Source organism: Peromyscus leucopus, chromosome 12, assembly GCF_004664715.2.
Source record: "Peromyscus leucopus breed LL Stock chromosome 12, UCI_PerLeu_2.1, whole genome shotgun sequence".
Classification (NCBI taxonomy): Eukaryota; Metazoa; Chordata; class Mammalia; order Rodentia; family Cricetidae; genus Peromyscus; species Peromyscus leucopus.
Genome location: NC_051073.1, coordinates 40,169,348 through 40,188,539, shown reverse-complemented (window position 1 = coordinate 40,188,539; position 19,192 = coordinate 40,169,348). Strand labels below are relative to the sequence as shown.

Here is a 19,192-nt window from a genome sequence, read left to right as displayed (position 1 = left end):
GTTCATAGCTTATAATGTCTCTGTATACAAGTGGGAGGTCAGAGGTCAATGTGGGTACATGTTATGAAACTAGTACGGGGACCACCAGAGGAGAGCATGGAGGTTGAGGAAAAGTGGGAGGCAGCAAGACCGGCAACATCAAAAGGAAAAAGGGAAAGAGGCTGTGGAAGATGACAAGGGTGTGACCCCAGGCCCCAGGGAGATGACAGAGGAGGCGAATAAATACATATACGTGTAAGTTTTGTTTGAAAAAAATGTCATAATGAAACCCAGAATCCTAATTTTAAAACTTTCAAATTAAAAAAAAATTGAAAACAAATTTATTTAGATGGAAACACAAAATAAGGACAGGCAAAAATATTCACAAACTATGCATTCGGAAAGGACTAGTATCTAGAATCCATATACATTTTCAAAATTCAACATTGAAAAAAAAAAACCAAAGAATTTAATTATAAAATAAGCCAAATCCATGAATGTTGTTTTTTTTCTGAGAAAAATAAATAAATGGAAAATAAGTTCATGAAAAGGTAGCTCTCAACATTAGTTTTTAAATAAAGGAGAATTAAAAGCATAAAGTGGCGGAAGAGGCGACTCAGTCATTAGAGTGCTTGGTATACAAACATGAGAACCTGAGTTTGGGTCTTTGGCACCCACGTAGTAATACAAAGCTGGGCATGCAAGCCTGTAATCCTAGCATTGGAGAAGCAGAGACAGGAGGGTCCCTGTGTCTTGCGGGCTAGCCCATCTAGCTGAACTGAAGAGCTCCAGGTTCAGTGAGAGATGCTATATCCAAAAACAAGGGGGATAACTTCCAAGGAATTAGCCCCCAACACTTGATCTCTGCCTTCCACACACATGGCAGCCACCAAGCCTGACAACCTGAGTTTGAAGTCTGGAACCCACATGGTTGGAAGAGAGAACCAGCTCCTGCAAGTTGTCCTCTGTGTGTGGCACTAGAATGTCCACACACAGGCAAACTAAACAAACAAAAAAAATGTAATTAGATCCCCGCCCCCAAATAGCAGTCAAGTACAAGGCAGCATTTCTACACTTCCAAAAGATACCAATTCTCAAGAGTGGCAATGAACTGAGTCACTAAGGATGCAAAGGTCTTATAAACCTGTGAGTGGGCAAAAAGGTAGCAAACGAGCGCATAAATTATACATGAGTTATCAGTCACAAGGGAAGAGGGGGGAGTTGGGTTACTATTCACGGCTCCTTGCAGACAAATGCAGAGGTTGCCTCTGACAGCAGAATGAGCTGCCAGTTGATTGAATCATGACATGACAGTCCCCTGACAAGTAAAGTAGTACCACCTACTCAACCGAAGATTTGATGGAAGTTTCATGAGGTAGAAACCATCAGGACCAAGAGACAATTATCATCAGGGAGGCTCGGGAAAATGGGGATCGTACATATCATAAGTAGGGTATGAAGCACAATGCAATCAGGTCCCACTGGAAGCAGCTGGAGGGAAGGTGCAGGGCAGGGACCACAGCACAGTGAAGGCTGGAACTAGCAGTGATGGGAGTGGTTGTGAGGGAAAAGGGCTATCTGGGGTTCAGCCATAGCAACTGAGTTGATTCCTAGGTGAAACCCCTATTAGTGATGGTCGGCAACATTGGCGCTGGACTGGCAAGGATCCTAGAAAAGCTGGAGCAGCCAGGAACTTGTTCTTTAAATATTTTATCAACCCTTTATCCTGCATTAACTGTTTCAGGCATTGCGTTGGGAGGATAAATAAACTAACAAGCACCCATCATATATCTAATTTGGTAATAAGTTCGGGAGTACAAAGGTTACTATATCATGATCCCCACTCTTCAAGGAGTCAGAATGAGCTGAGCAGCCGATATAAGAACAAATAACTATGGCGATATGGTATTAGTGGGAAAGAAACAAACTGTCATCTGATGGTATAGTCATTTTGCTGATGCTATAAAAGATCCCCAAGACCCACATGGCAGAAAGACAGCAGTGACTCCCAAAGGTTCCTACTATGATCCACAACATGGATGCACCCATACACAACATAAATAAAGGGGAAAACTTTCAAATATGTTCTAGTTCCAATGGTTTATTCAAACTGGGAATTTATAATCCTCCAAGATATCACAGAAAAATGTGAAGTTATAGGGGGAGAATCCTTTTGTTGTTCTAAAAAAGCCAAGATTATTTACAGGGCAAGAGATTCCTCTTTTGAAGTTCTGGTACCAGCAGAGTACCCACAGCGATCTCTATTTGATCAATTCCATTACACTACCATTTTTAGTTTGTTGCCAGTGGAAACATTTCACTGGTGCAAGAAAAAAGGCACAGCCCTGAAGTTTCAGATTGGGCCATCCTAATTTAATCAGTCCATGTTGGCACATCTCCTTTGCATATTCATGTAATGCTGTTATGTTGAGCGTCCCGTGGTACTTAAAAGCCAAATGACCACCTATAATTTTTTTTTTGACACAGGGGTGTTCAAACCTGAAATGAAGAGCCATAGTCCAGAACAAACATTTATTTATTCATGCTTGTCTTTTCTTCTTGAAAATAATGTGAATTCCAAACACCTTGCAATGTAATGTTCATCTTTTGAGACCTGACCCAGAGTTCATAAAAGAAAACATAGATGTGACAAAGTTATTACAGATAAAAGAGTTGAATTAAAATACACTCTGGAAACGAGGGAGGAAGGTTTAAGAAAGCTATTTCAATAAGTGAGCAAACCAGAGTGTTGTGACAGGTGCATGCGCTCCAGGGAAGGTTCTACGGGCTAGGATGTCAGGTGGAATTCCGCTTTAAGACACAGACGTAAAGGTGACTGGATCCAGGGATGGCGAAGAAAGTCTCTACTCCGAAAGCTTCCTAACAGACGCATCGCCTTTATAACTCCTGCAGCCTGAGCACACAGGCACCCTCAGGTCACTTCCATCAGCCGACCTCCCTCCCTCCGTTCCCATCTAGCCTTTGCCCTCTGCCCTTGCCCCAGTCCCTATAAACTCCGTCCAAACCACAGTCTGGATCGTGCAGCGAGATGAAGCCGGGTTGCACCGCACAGTGTCCTCACCTTTTCCTCACACACAGCCACAACCCCCACACGGGGTCCCCAAACCCACCCATCAACTGGGGAGGCCAGGCCCCCCGACCCTGCCGGCCAATGACCTCCACAGTTCTTCTGCGCTCCCGCCCACTCCCAACGCTCCTGTTTGCTGCCCCCCTGCGGATCCCTGAGCCCCGATCTCGCCGTGGACAGCCCCCCTCCTCGCTCCACTGGCGACCGGGCCCCCTTCCTTCCCTCCTGGAAGAGGAGGAGGAGGAGAGGTCGGCTGTCACCAAGGGACTGTAAGCCGGCGCCAGGCACAAGGGAAGTCCGGCTACCCGGAACGCCCGGCTCAGACCCGGCCTCCTGACCCCGGAAGTGATTCTCCCCTACACACTCGAGAGGGGCGGGCCCAGCCGCGGGTCTAGCCCGGCATGCCCCGGGCTTCCGGTGACCTCTGGCCCTTCTCTGTCGTCCGCCCGTGCTGCCTGGCGTGCTCGCTCGCGCGTTGCTTTCTTCCACGCTCCCGGCTTCCTCCCCACGCTGCCCGGTGACCGTGGCGCCCGCGACCGGCGCGGCGGCGGCGGCGGCGGCGGAGGACAGTCGTCATGGCCGCCTCTAAGCCCATGGAGGCGGCGATGGCGGCGGCGGCGCCCGGTTCTGGGAATGGAGTGGGCGGTGGCAGCGGGACTGCGGGCCCCGGCTCGGGCTCGGGGACCCTGCCGCGATGGCACGTGGCTCTGGCCATCGGGGCGCCCCTGTTGCTGGGTGCCGGGGCCATGTACCTGTGGAGCCGGAGGCGAAGGCGCAAGGAGGCGGGAGGCCGGGGCGACGCCAGCGGCCTGAAGCGCAACAGCGAGCGGAAGACCCCGGAGGGCAGGGCCAGTCCGGCCCTGGGCAGCGGCCACCCCGACGGCTCTGGCGACACCCTGGAAATGGTGAGGAGCCGCCCGGGGCCGCAGAGGTGGAAACGAGCGGATGCAGCTTTTCCTTCCTTGACCCCGTGGTGCGGGTGAGGGGCCCTCCCACCGGTCGGAAACCGCCGAGTGGCCGCGGAGGACCCGAGAGTCGCTCCCGGTTGCCTTGGTAGGGAATGGAGTGGCAGCTCCTGGCAGGCTAGCTTAGAGATTTTCTTGAACCATTTCCTTTGGGGTCCAGCAGAATCTTTTGCGTGTCCTCTTAGTGACACAGCATTTATCCCCAGTGGTGTAGGGATGGGAAACACGTACCAGTGTAATAATTCTATTAAGCGGAGAAAGGTAAATTTCACGAGCGATGGGAGTTGTGACGTGATTTCTTCCTGTGATTCCCAAGGCCAGAACTTTACTAAGAACCGTTTAATAACTAACGAGCCATTCCTCTTTTGGAAGGGGGAGTTGAGCAACTACGGGACAAAATTGGAAAAATTCGTTAGGTAGCTTTGTGTATAGGAAATAAGCCAGTTTCTAAGGAGTAAATTAGCGGTCCGCCCCCCCCCCCACATACTTGGGCTGAAAGCATCTTAAAATTTTCTACTTCACTTGCATGTATACATGTGTCCAAGCCTGATATGTCTGGTAAAGAGTCTCTGGTGTTAGAACAAGCATTGGAGTGATGAATTGCTTTGATCTGGTGATCTATTAAATCTTTTTGACAAATCTGACAGCTGTGTGGAGAATTGGCATGGCCTGAGATTGAGTGAGGTAAGGGGCTTTATCTAGATCTGGAGTTATATGGTGGTATTACCAGGGTAAATCGAGTTCAGAGAGACTTACCAGTAATAATTCAGTAAATTCTTTATACACGTGCAACCTATATACACTTATGGTCATGAGAAAAATTGTGTACAGTTAAATGAATGACAGTCATTTTCATTCTACCCTGACTAAAGACCCATTTTATTTGTTTAGTAAGTAGCTTCGGGAGAAGTTCTGATACATGACTGTAGAGATAGTGCTTACCGTGTGTGACTCGCTGTACGAGCTCCGAAAGAAAGCCATTTGTTCTTTCCTATGGGGAAATAGTCTATTTCTAACTAGAAATTACTATGTTAGAGGGAACCATGATCTTTAAGAACTGAGATGTCATTCTAGATTGGCCTGTGGAGCATTGGTGAGCCCACTTTATCTCACTGGCGTCCTAGTAGGCTAAGAGGATTAAAATATTAAGCCACTTCTATTTCATCCAGCAATAACAATGTTAAACCAAAATTTTAACATTTAGGATGAAAGCCTGGGCACTGGACTGTGCAAACTGTGCTGGACTACCAACCCCAAGAAGCCAGTTTCAGAGATAAGTAATGGTAAAAAGCAGAGGTTTATTTAGTGTGGCCGCCTGGAAAGAGGGACAGATAGAAGATTCCAGTAACCCCCAAGTTTGTCTTTAGGCTGCTCACTAGAACTTAAGGTTTAAGAAGAGAAGGAATCAGACAAGAGATATGTATAATTAAGCAGCTGTGGTCAAGAGTGATATGGTTGACCTTTGTCTCCAATCTGAACCTGCAAGGTGGGAGGGCTGGGTGCAGGGCTCCTAAGGGGATTAATTTGGTTCCTACAAGATGATTACTGTGTTCCAGGGTGTGGACTCCAGGATAATTACCCTCATCTGAAGGGTGCTCTGCCCTCTGAAGTTTTGTTCTTACTGGAATCCAAGGTGACTCGGAAAAAGGTTAAGGACAATGAAACCGCTGCCTTTAGTTGGACTGAATGTGGCAGACACAAAATGAATGCTGGGTTGTTAGGCTTTTATTCTTTTGGGCCAGAGTGAAGTTGTAAGCATATTTTTAGCAAAGGCCTCTTCTAAGTGCTTGTTTCTGGTTTGATTGTGAGTGCCGGTGAAGATGGTTGTCAAGAACATTCTCTGACTTGGTTATCCATTGTCATACATCTTTTCCATATGTATGAAATTTTTTTTTTCTTTTTTTGTTTTTTTTCGAGACAGGGTTTCTCTGTGTAGCTTTGTGCCTTTCCTGGAGCTCACTTGGTAGCCCAGGCTGGCCTCGAACTCACAGAGATCTGCCTGCTTCTGCCTCCCGAGTGCTGGGACTAAAGGCGTGCGCCACCAACGCCCGGCATGTATGAAATTTTGTACATGTGAAAATTTCATGTACAAAATGTCTATTTAATTTTAATCTGGAATAGGAGATAAATAAGTTTCATAAGAGTTCTTGGTTCTGTCGTAATTATAAATATAATTAAATTAATAAGGGAGCTGGCCTGGAGAAGTAGCTTAATAGTTAAGAGTGCATATTGCTCTTGCAGAGAGGACAGGAGTTTGATTCCCAGCACCAGTGCCTGACAGCTCATGCCTGTAATTCAGCTCCAAGGGACCCAGTATCTACAGCCTTCGAGGACACCTGTACATGGGTGCACATAAGTGAGCACACACTCAATTAAAAAATAAATGAAGAGTTTTACATATGAAACTGCTTTAGCATTACACTGTAATTTGAGCCACATCCCCTGTTCCAGGCATCCTTTTACTGTTGGTTTGGAAAGAATTAGTAAATTCTCTTTTAGAATTTAGATTTCTTTAATTCTCTTTTCAGTTTTGCAGCATTGTCTACAGCCAATGATTTTCGTATTTTATAAGTGGTTTATAGTTTTATAGTGAATAATTTTGATTGACCTGACTTCTGTTGAATTCTCTGTGTAACTTGGACTGCTTTAAAATGATTATGTTTGCTCCAAAATAAAACTGAGCAAAACACTTGCATATACCATTTTCTTACTGCACCAGGTAGAATTTAGAGATGTGTTCTAGGAATTACTAGATTATTATTTAGCAAGGCAACATTAGAAATCTTCATATTTTCTAATTGAAATGTATACTTTTAACTGTTGGTAACAATAAATATTGAAGACTATTTTTGTCTTTTAAAAATGAATTTCCTTAGTGTCATTATGAATGTCTGAATGTAACTGACTGTTCATCCTAATTTATATATTACCTGTGGTTGAAGGACTTGCTCTGTATTTGAATAGATGAGCATTTGTTTTAGCTGAAGGAAAACTAGAAGGTTTCTAAGGCTGTGTTATATCTCCAGCTGAGAAATAACTACATTTTAAAGAGGATTAGGAATCAACAAGTATCTGTTCAGAGTTTACTATTAGAGTGAATGGAAAGCCTGTTTAGTTTTGTCTTAGGGCTTATGTTTGCCCAAAAATGTAAAATGAACTAGAGATATTACAGAGTTTCTGTCTAGTGGATTGGATGTTTATGTGTGTGATGTGGACCATATCCAATTACCACTTTTATGAGGTAGCAAAAACTTGGAAGAAAAATGTAAAGCTATTCATGTTGGTTTTAAGTAACTAGAATTTCAAGATATCGTTAAAGAAAATATCTGATGGTTGATAGCTTCTAAGATTGAAGTAAAGTATGAAACCTTATTCCATTTAAGCAGTTGTAAAATCTATCAGTGTTCCATGTTGCTCCAGTAGTTTTTTCAAAACTTGAATTACAGATTTTCAAAATTGGAAGATTTCTTATTTTATTCATGACACTTCACGCTCTAGATTTGATCAACCTCAAAGGACTAACAAATACGCACTAAACCTGGTATCCTAATGCACTAATAAATATGCATTAGTTTAAGAGCGGTGTTGAGTTCATAAATTTATTGATTTCATAATAATTTTGTATTCAGTTATGCTTTAAATCCAATGATAAGAGAAAGTAGCCATTGTGATATTCAAGATTTTTAGCCATACAGATATTATACCACATAAAGTATTAGGGAACCACAGATCTATGCCAGAATAGTATTTAAACATGTTAGTGAAGGGTTAAGATGGTTTGCTGTCATAATCTTCCTTGAAATGAAATGATTCTCTTTTCCTAAATGATGTTTCTAGTTTATTTTAGTCTTTTTTATTTTTACTTATGTGTTTGTGTGTGTACAAGTATGGTTATGTGCACCTGAGTGAAGGTGCTCCTGGAGACCAGAGGCATCAGATTTCATAGCTGCTTGGGAAGATTATGTAGACCAGGCTGGCCTCAGACTCAGAGATCCCTCTACCTCTGCCTCCCAAGTACTGGGATTAAAGCTATGAACTGCCCAACACCAAAAAAATAAATCTTTTAAAAAAAACAATTACAAGCCGGGCGGTGGTGGCGCACGCCTTTAATCCCAGCACTCGGGAGGCAGAGGCAGGTGGATCTCTGTGAGTTCGAGGCCAGCCTGGTCTACCAAGTGAGTTCCAGGAAAGGTGCAAAGCTACACAAAGAAACCCTGTCTCGAAAAACCAAAAAAAAAACAACAAAAAAAAAACAATTACAAGATAATTTTACATGTTTGTTAAGAATTTATAGTAATTTGCTGTTGCCAATTGTATATCACTTTGAACACACTCTGTAACATACTCAGGATGTCAAGAGACTTGTTTTTAGATTCCTGTCCTTTTCTGGTGTCTTGTACATTTTTATGTCTATTAATTTTCTTTCTTTCTTTCTTTCTTTCTTTCTTTCTTTCTCTCTTTTTCTTTCTCTTTCTTTTTCTTTCTCTTTTTTTCTTTCTCTCTTTCTCTTTCTCTGTTTCTTTTTCTTTCTCTTTCTTTCTCTCTTTCTCTTTTTCTTTCTTTCTTTCTCTCTTCCTTTCCTTTCTTCTCTCTCTCCCTCCTTCCCTCCCTCCCTCCCTCCCTCCCTCCCTCCCTCCCTCCCTCCCTCCCTCCCTCCCTCCCAAGACCATTTCTCTGTGTATCCCTGGCTGTCCTGGAACTTTCTATGTAGACCAGGCTGACCTCAAACTCACATATCTGCCTGCCACTGCCTCCCAAGTGCTAGAATTAAAGTCTGCCTATTAATTCTTTTGGGTTGATGTTTTTCCTCCCTGAAACACTTTTTTGACTGTTCATTGGTCATTTTGATTTCAGAGAAGATTATAAGCAACTTTCATTAACAATTTACTGGCACTGAAACTTAATACCTAGAACTTCTATTGCAAACTGTAACTTGTTTTTCAGAGGATTGCCTCTTCAAGACATGGTGGGCAGCTTTTACCTCTTATTTGACAAGTTTTTGCACAGAGTAATGTTGGTTGAAGAGAGAAAAGATATATTTAATGCTTTTCATTGTTTCTTAAATGTATAGCCTGAGATACCTGCTTTTGATTCTGTTTTACCCCATACATTTGGATTTATGTGCATATGTAGTTGCTATTCTTTGAACTAATAATTTTCTTGTCAGCTGTGTGCTTTACTACTAGTCTAACGTGTTGCTTATGTAGATTGAGATTTCAGTATTTGATTAGTAGTAATTCACTTGAAATTGGTCATTTACTTGTATTCTATACTAGCACATAGCATGTTCCTTCGGGATTAAGACTACCTTTTGGTTGTTGTATAGCTGTGTCTCTGTCTACAAAGGATTGGTGCCAGGGATGTCCAAACTTGAGTGCCTTGGGGTTTTTTGTTTGTTTGTTTTGTTTTGTTTTTTTGGTTTGTGTGTGTGTGTGTGTGTGTGTGTGTGTGTGATACTTTTGTATAAAGTATACATCATACTTTATATGCATACTCATGCTGATGTCTTCTTGATATATCTGTAATACCTAATACAAGGTAAGTGTTATTTACTTACTATTTTTGGAATAATAAAAACAAAAGTGTGTATATGTAGTACAGATTCAAGATCTGATACAGATCTTTTGAGGCCTAATCAATATGTGCCAACAGCAGTTAAGGGTTTTTGTTTTTGTTTTTGTTTTTTTTTTTTTGTTTTTCTCCCTTGAATATTTTCATTTCACAGTTTGTTGAATCCGTGAACATGGAGGGACAAATGTGTAGTTATGAATTTAGAGCTTGGGGATATGACTCAGAAAGTAACATGCTTATTGATCAAGTCTGAGAACCCGAGTTCAGATTCCTAGTACTCACGTAAAAGGCAGTTGGAGACCCTAGCATTGAGAGAAGAGAGGCATGTGCATCCTAGAGGCTCACTAGCCAGCCAGTCTAGACAAAACTGCCATAAGGACCGGTTCTCACCATCTCAAAAAATAAGGTAGAAAGGCAGTTGAGGAAGATATCCCAACATCAATTTCTGGCTGCCACACACAGACGGCATGAACTAAATTGTGCTTTCGTGGCAAAAAAGAAAAAGAACTGGTTGTGCTGGAGATTTCTATTTGCATGGAATGGAATAAGTCTGTAGTGAGCATCATATTTGAGTGTTTCCTTTGTTTAGTTCCAGAGTATAAGCATTGGTTGGTTGGTTGGTTGGTTGGGGTTTTTTGTTTTTTGTTTGTTTGGCTTGTATGTGTAGGCAAGTGGGCAGATATGGTGAGAGTTGCTCTGTTGATGAAGATTCTTAATTTCCTAAAGCATCCTCCATAAACACAAGCCAGCTATACCATACAGTATAGAAGTAACATGTACCTAAGTCAGATCCATGGAGCTTGACTCCTCCCTTGGGCATATTTTTAATTCTGTCATGGCTTTATGCATTATGTCTTCAGTATGAAGCTCTTAAGAATATTTCATAAGCAGGCTGGAGAGATGGCTCGACTGTTAAAGGCTAGGCTCACAACCAAAAATATAATATTTCATAAGCAATTTTGACAATAACTGATGTGCTTCATGCATCATTTCCATGATCCTCCAGTTTTGGATCCAGATAATTGTTGGATTGATTTATTAGAATCACATGGGCATAACTGCTAGTGATTATTCATTATGAGGAGAAGGAACTTACTCAAATCTGGGGCAGAAAATGTTAAATTTTATAATTTTAAGTAATTGGTAGTATGACATAACAAGGAGAAAGGAACATCTTTAATTTATTTATATTCTTTTCCAATATCCAAAGATTAAATTTATGGCCTTGTATTGCCTTCTTTGAGGAAAGTAGACACATGAGACTTACTCTCTTCATACTATCCTCGGAGAGACTGAGGGAATTTTAGCTTTGTTTTAATATTAAACAAGTCTTCCCAAGGTTGCCAGGCTGGCCACCACCATTCTGCTGGTATCAGGTGATCTTATCTGAGCTTCCCTAAGTGGGATTAGCATGTGGTATTTATTAATGTTTGTGAGTGTGCATGCACACACACACATGGGTGTGAAGGTTAGAGGTCAGCTTCGGGTAGTATGTCTCAGAAGCTGGTCTACTTTGTTTCTTAAGACAGGTTCTCTCACTGGGACCAGGGGCTCTGATTAGACTAAGCTGGCTGGCCAGCCAGGCAGCCCCAGGGATTCACCTGTCTCTGCCCGGTTCCGGGATTACACAAGTGCCAGCATGCCTGGCTTTTTATGTAGGACCAAACTTAGGTCATCTTATACTGCATGCACGCTGTGAACTGAGTCACCAAGATTAATGTTCTTTAAGCTTGCCAAACATGCATGTATGCGACCAGTGTGTAATAAAACTAATTGTGATAAAAGACTCAGGAGAAATAACTTTTCATAAAATTTAATTATAAAATTTATAGCACTGTGAAAAGATTACCAAAATCAAGTTGTTTCCAGTAATGTTTAAATGACGCTTTCCTTTCTTTTAATAACTTTAGTAGCTTATGAATAGACCAGTAGACTACATGAAAAGATAGAACTGGCTTCTCATGATGTTCCCATTATGTTTGAGATCTTCTTGTCTTCATTCTTCATTTGTGAAAATACACTTTCAGAATTGTTTTGAGGTGTTTTCTCCCCTAACTTCTGCCTTTAATTCTAAAGATATTTAATATAACTCAAGAGCGTGGACAATGAAATGCCTTTGAAAAACAGTACGAAAAGATTTCTGTGGGGGTGGAATTAAAACCCCTTGTATTAAAAAAAAGTCTATTGTGGTCTTCTTTTCCCTCAGTCCATTTAATTTTTGCCTGAAAAGCCTAGTTTTGGGTATAGCAGAAGGCTAGTGTTTGTTGATAAAGTTCATCATGTGGGAAAAGGTAGCCTCTCATGACTATCCTTGCTGTGTTGCCATCTCTTCCCTGCAGCTTTATTGCAGAGAAGCTATGGGCCAGAAAATAATAGGAGTCCAGGGAGTCAGAAGGTGAGGCCTGGTGGTGAACATTGTGATACACTGTAGTTAAGTGGCTCTCAGAAGAGTTTGCCAGTTCATTGTGTGTCTGTATAATTGGATTCTTTTTCAACTCTGTCTTCAGACCACCATTTATTTTCAGTAGTACAATAAGGACATTAAGTAGACTTAAGAAATCAGTATAATTTTAAAAGGAAATTGTTATAAAACTTAATGAGGGGCTGAAGAGGTGGCTCAGGTTAAGAATACTTGTTGCTCTTGTAAGAGGACCTGAGTTCAATTCCCAGCACCCATACAGTGACTGATAACCATATGTTATCACAGTTCAGAAGATCTGATACCTTTTTTTGGCCTCATGTGGTGCATGGACATTCATGCATGCAACACACCATATGCATAAAAATAAATACAAATTAAAAAGTAAGTAGCTAGTTGAGATTCAGTTTGTTGATTTTCACACATTTAGACTTTGTTAAATGAAAAGTGCTGCCCTTTCTTAAATCTCGTATCCCTTTCTCCAGGTTCCTCCCCATCCTCTTCATTTGTCAGTCCTAGCTCCAACTGATTCTCCTTGAGTTCTTGTGATTTAGGAGGAGGAATTCATTGCCTGTTTGTGCTAAGGAAACAGAGTTCTGTACTATGACCAGAAAGTCTTTAGTTAAAATATGGAATAACTGGCCAGGCGATGGTGGTGAACGCCTTTAATCCCAGCACTCGGGAGGCAGAGGCAGGCCAATCTCTGTGAGTTCGAGGCCAGCCTGGGCTACCAAGTGAGTTCCAGGAAAGGCGCAAAGCTACACAGAGAAACCCTGTCTCAAAAAACAAAAAACAAAACAAATATATGGAATAACTGAAATGTGTTGATAGTTATGTACATTATTTTCTACATAAATAGTCCCTTATGTTTTATGGTAGTGAACAGTCTTCCAGTAACTCAGAAACAATGAAAATTTACTGTGCTAAATAAAATAATGCTTTTCTTTTGTTTTATGTACTATTGAAGACAGTCAAATTGTTTATTTTAAAGTTTTATTAAGCAAAAAGATCAATAATTATACTTTTGGGCAGATTGTACTTTTATCAATAGAACTATGTTACATTCCATCTGTAGCTTTTTAGAGTGGTCCTTAGATACTGCCTTTTGTGTTATATGTGCCTTTTATAGTATTTTTCCTTTCTTAAATGTTTCTGTGTCATTTTGCTTTAATTCATCTTATTTAGGCAGCGTTTAGTTTTGCTTTTAAACAACTTGAAAATCTTAATCAAAGACTCACCCATTCACATTTATTACTGATTAGTATCATTAATGATTATTGCTATATTTATTTTTTGTTCTTGTGCCATCCTTTCTGCCTTTCAATATATTGGCCGTTCGCCTGCTCTAGGTTCATTTAGTACTAAAGCTGTGGTGTCATGTATGTCTATGTTGTATTTAACTTCGAACACTCGTTTGTCAAATTACAGAATTTTGAGTTGAGATTCTTGCTTCAGAGCTTTGTGATAGTTAATTATTTGTCAGGACCTAATCTTGGCAGTGGTACCTGATTTGTTCTTTTGTAGTTAACCTGATTTTCTTTTCTACTTAAGCATCTTTGGGATTTTTGCTATATAAATTTCAGCATAACATGTTTTTAAAAATGTAGGGTTTTTTTTTTTTTCCTAATTTTTTATACCCTCTTTATGTCTTTCCCTTGGAACCTTGGTAGATAGATGTTGGAACTATTTTGGAACTAAATTTGCTTATTTCCTTCAAATTTCTCACCCCATCCTCTGTTCTCATTGCATTCTGGAAGTTTCCTTGATTCCATCTTGTACTTAATTTGTTCTTCAGCTGTACTTGTTGTAATATAGGCCCTCTATTATGTTAATTATATTAATTTTTTTTTTCCTTTTCAAGATGTCTAACTGTAGGTTGTAGGCGTTTTGTATTTCGGTGGTAGAACTTGTACTCTGCATGTAAGAGGCCCTGAGTTCAAGCTCCAGCAACTTCTCCCCACTACCTTCTCTTGCTACTCAGTTTCTTTATCAGATAGCAGTTTTCTGTTGGAGTTAGGTGCTTCTCTTGCATGCATTGTCTTTCTTTCAGTGTTAGCAATTTCCCTTTGTGGTTTTTTGGAAAGAGACCCATCCTCCCTTCTGGATGACACAGTCCTAATGCAATATGACTTGTGCTTTTTTCTGGTTGAGAAAAGCAATTAATGAGGTTATCCCAAATGCAAACTGTCCAACTATCACCCTGATGGTTGTCCTCCTAATGTCACACAGGGGTTCTCATTTGCCGTTTTATCTTTTCTTTCTTTCTTTCTTTCTTTCTTTCTTTCTTTCTTTCTTTCTTTCTTTCTTTCTTTCTTTCTTTTCTCCCTCCCTCCCTCCCTCCCTCCCTCTCTCCCTCCTTTCTTTCTTTCTTTCTTTCTTTCTTTTTCTTTTCCTTTTCTTTTTTTGTTTTTCAAGACAGGGTTTCCCTATGTAGTCCTGGCTGTTCTGGAACTCACTTTGTAGAATGGGTTGGCCTCCAACTCAGAGTGCTGGGATTAAAGGTGTGCATTGCCATGCCTGATTTGTTTTTTTTTTTTTTTTTTGTTGGTTCCAGTATGTTTTCATAGTCCCATGGATGTGTCCCCCCTTCCCCAAAAAATATCACGAAGTTCTAAGTAAGATTACAATTTTGTTCTTAGCTGTATTCATAGCTATCCTAGGACACATGAAGCCTTGGCTGCAGGTGGGACATTCATGTAACCTATTTATTCTTGAAATATGTTTCATGATTGCTGTTTGACTTATACTGGAAAAGCTTTTAGAAGATGAATAAATCTGTTGACAAATGAAAGATTTTCACTCATCTATTGATTTGTGTTCTTGGTTGCTTTTATCCCACATCTTGGTTTTAAAAATACATATATTTGCCGAGCAGTGGTGGCACATGCCTTTAATCCCAGCACTCAGAAGGCAGAGGCAGGTGGATCTCTGTAGGTTCAAGGCCAGCATGGTCTACAGAGTGAGTTGCAGGACACGCTCCAAAGCTACATAAAGAGACCCTGTCTTGGAAAAAAAAAATGCATATATATCTTGTTAGTACTGTCCAGCTTACACTATCTAGGTTATATCCCTATGTGAAATAGTTTGAGTTACCTACAAATCCTTCCTTGTATAGTATACTGAGAAAAAAAAAAAAAAACCCTATAAGATGCTAAAGAAGGGCAACAAAGAGTAAACAGGAAGCTTGCTAGCCTGTGAGAGGCCCTGGGTTTGATTCCTAGTACCTCCAAAAAGAAAAGCAGTAGTATATATGTTTGAAGCCATTATCAAAATCCTCTGAGGGTTATAAGGGATCAGCTGACATGACCCCATCATTTTGGTCATAACTACCCTTTACCTGCCAATGGTTGCCTTAACAGTGTCTTAACTGATAGACATAAATAATAAGCATTTTGAGAGAGGCTAGGTACTCTCTTGTTAGCAGGAGCCTACCTTTGTCTATGCCTTCTGCCTTGATATAGGGATTCTTGCTGCTGCTCAAAATGTGAAGTTGAGGATCTATTGGCCTCTTTTTTATTTAACTGTTGCTATTTGCTTTTGAATAGGGTCTTGCTCTTTAGCCCAGACGGCCTTCAACTCTTGCCTTATACTTTCTAGTGCTGGGATTACAGGTTTGTGCTACCATACCCAGCTATGGTTACTGGTTTTCATACACTGGGACTAGATTTTTCCAAAACAAGGGGTTTAAATAACTTTGGCTGGCAAACATGTCTTGATAGCCATTTGGTTGGCAGACATTAACATTGTCACTTCTAACATTGGCAGAAATGATATTTAACGTGTTAGTATTTTTGGTTTTAAACTGTAAACAGCCATCCTATCTTCTCATCTTTCATCAGCTTGTTTAATCACTGTGGTCTGAATTTATTCTTGAACGTCAGTTCTTAATAATGGTTTTCTCTCATTTCAGAATTCTCTGGATAGAGCCCAAGCAGCTAAAAACAAAGGCAACAAATATTTCAAAGCAGGAAAATATGAACAAGCTATCCAGTGCTATACTGAAGCTATTAGTTTGTGCCCTACTGAGAAGAATGTAGACCTTTCTACATTTTATCAGAACAGAGCTGCTGCCTTTGAACAGTTGGTATGTACTCTGGTGTTTCCTGTTTATCTGTTTAAAGTCTCAGTTAATTCTGCTCAGATCCAATGCACTTTTTGAAGTTATTTTGAAATTATAAGAATTTTTCATTTCAGTGTTGCTAGCCAAAAATGTACACCAAAATTCTACAAATTTTAATTTTTATTAAAATCAGATAGTTTAGAAGGTTAACATTTCATGGTGATTCTGGCCTCCTCAACAGTTTGAGACTATTTGTTCAACTTTCTGTCTCTCTGTCAACAATATGCAAAAGGAAGAAAGAGATGAAATCCTTTTACACGTGCTGTTTGTGCCCATGTCTTTTGTTGCTGTCGTGTCTCATATAGTTTTTATATCAGCGTAGCCAAATCTTTCATTCTTATTAAAGACTGTAGTAGGACTGTATGCTTTCAGAGAGGATTGATGCATTTAAACAGTGGAGAAGAGGGTGTTAGTAGAGGAACCAAGACATGTAAATGCTCTGAGATGAGCATTTGGTGTTTACAAAAGTAAAGTCTACTGAGTCCAGTAAGTGAAAGTGGAAATGAGCAGGGACAAAATCAGGAAAAGCCGGTAGGCAATAAGTTTACATTTGAGCTAAGTGTGATGCTAGATTTCTGTGTTCTTAGCACTTGGGAGGTAGAGGATCATGAGTTGATGGCCAGTATGGGTTACATAGCAAGACCTTGGCTGAAGAAACTGATGAATAAATGAAACAAAATGAATTTGCAGTTGATTCTGAGTACAGTGGAAGTAAGTATTTAAGGGATTTTAGCAGGGGAGGAATATCATCCAAGATTTCTCCCACTGTTCTGTCAAGAATATATTGAATTAGAAAGGATGACAGCATGTTGTTGGGATAGCCTACACAGCATGTAAAAGAAATCTGAAGACCAGCAAAATTTGCTATTGCATTGGATATGAAAAGTAAATACAAAAGAATTTAATACCATAAAGGTGGAGAAGGAGCAAGGCAGCTAAGTGGATAGTTTTAACACACATTTGTAATTTAGCAGGGTAGCCCAGCTAGTGATAACTTTGTGGATCACCTGATTTTAGATGTAAAATAAAGCCAGTCAGTCACCCAAGGAGAAGAGAGAGGTGAGTCCTTGAAGATCGTAGCATGTAGTCAAGTAGAAGGAAGGAATGCAGCCAAATAAATTGAAAGGGAGCAGCCAGGAATGTAGACAGCAAGTCAAGTGGCAGTGAGATGAACTGATGACAGGTTGCTGCTAAGTAGGTAGTAACTGTAGAGTAACGAGGTCTGGGCATGTGTCCGTGTCATGGGATGGTTCAGAAGAGAAGTGGACTTTTGCAGAGAAGGAATAACTGAAAGAGTCAAGATCTTGGCATGGGGAAGGTGTGGATCCACATCACCAGGATAAAAGGGACTACTTTTCTCAGTTTTAGCAGGAGTGAAAATGTGCTGTGAGCACAAAGACACAGGTGGGTCTCAGGTAGAAAGTCTAAATATCTTCATTGCCTATTTGTAGAAATCTGGTGTAGTGTCTTTATTTGGGGGGGGGGGTGCGCGCGCGCGTGCACACGTGAATTTATAGTATAGTCTAGTTATTCTTGGGAATACTTTTATTAAGGCACTCTTAACTCTTGGCCTGTTAGGTTTTGAAAACTCAATTCTGTTGAACTGTTTTCAATGTAACTTTTTTTTTGTTCTTTTCATGCTTTCAATTACAGCAAAAATGGAAAGAGGTGGCACAAGATTGTACAAAGGCTGTTGAACTTAATCCCAAATATGTGAAAGCTCTCTTTAGACGTGCAAAAGCCCATGAGAAGCTAGACAATAAGAAGGAGTGTTTAGAAGGTGAGGGTCTTTCTATGTTTTCATAGGAAAATTGCTGGAGGCTTTGTGGTCATTAGTCAATTTATATGAAACTGCCTGTGAGTGTAGAAAGCAGCTAATTGTCTTTCAATGTTAAACTGTTCCCCAGTTGAGAATTTTGTTCTCTAAATTGAAATTACTGGTATGTAAGTTCTCTCTGTTTTCAACTGTGGAATTTTTCATTGTTTGTTTGGTTTTTATTATTGGTGATTTTGAGACAGGCTCTATATAACCTGGCTGTCCTGGAACTCACTATGTAGACTAGCTGACATCAAACTCACATAGATGCACCTGCCTCTGCCTCCCAACTAAGGAGGTGCTGAGATTAAAGGCGTGCACCACCACGCCCAACCTTAACTGAGGAATTATTAATAAGTATTAAGACTCATTGAATAACTCTTTGACTAAAGAAATCAGAAAAGTAGTTTTAGCAGGTTAGTGTTGGCATATTTTCAACCACTTTCTTGTAGGAATGTGAAATAATTTGGAGGTGAATCATTAAGGAAGATGCTTTTTGCCCTTCGTATTTTCTACACAATTGCAGAGTGTGTCATTCTCGGAAAATGTTACAAATGTTCTTTTGCCTGTAATTGGCCATGTCTGCTTCCAAAACTGCAATTAAAGTACAGGTCACGGGCTTTTAAAGTTCATTTTTCTAAGTGATGTGATGCTAAACCAAAGTGTAATTTCTACAGTCTAAAAGTACTTTCAGTACATGTTCACAAGTTCTTTAAAAACATCAGTAATAAAATTTAGCCACAATTACTCTTTCGATAACTTTTGGGGGTTGATACTAGGGAATAAAAACTCAGGATCTCACAGATGCTAAGCATGCTTTCCGCCATTGAGCTGAGCCTAAAATGCTTTTTTTATTCTGTTTTGTTTTTTTTAAAGGATGTGGCTGTTTTATTTAGATCATGTTAGAAAATTTAAAGGGGATTGGAGATATATAGCTCAGTGGTAGAGCGCCTGCCTAGCAAGCACAAGGCCCTGGGTTCTGTCCTCAGCTCAAAAAAAGAAAAGAAAAAAAGAAAATTTAAAGGTTTTGTGACATCATATAATGGTTGAAAGAATATTGTTTTTAAAATGGGAATACTAAGCTTTGAACTAGACTTTGAAGCAGATGTAATTGGCAGAGAAGAGGTTGATTGGAATTTAGATCAAAGAAATGGGGTGAGAAATGAAGAATGGCGTTAGAGCTAGCTAAAGTTAGAAGGGAATTGTAATGCCCTGTTGACTTGTTTGGAAGAGT

The 19,192-nt window shown here is 40.3% G+C and overlaps 1 protein-coding gene across 1 annotated transcript in view; it reads left to right on the top strand.

Moving 5' to 3' along the window:
* The first annotated feature begins 3,491 nt into the window (after positions 1-3,491).
* Positions 3,492-19,192, top strand: part of Tomm70 (translocase of outer mitochondrial membrane 70) — a 32,558-nt gene continuing 16,857 nt past the window's right edge. Inside the window, exons 1-3 of the mRNA XM_028867526.2 lie at positions 3,492-3,972; positions 15,933-16,106; positions 17,796-17,922. Of these exons, the coding sequence (XP_028723359.1) occupies positions 3,643-3,972; positions 15,933-16,106; positions 17,796-17,922 (631 nt within the window). The 5' untranslated portion in view covers positions 3,492-3,642. The remainder of the gene's footprint in view (positions 3,973-15,932; positions 16,107-17,795; positions 17,923-19,192) is intronic.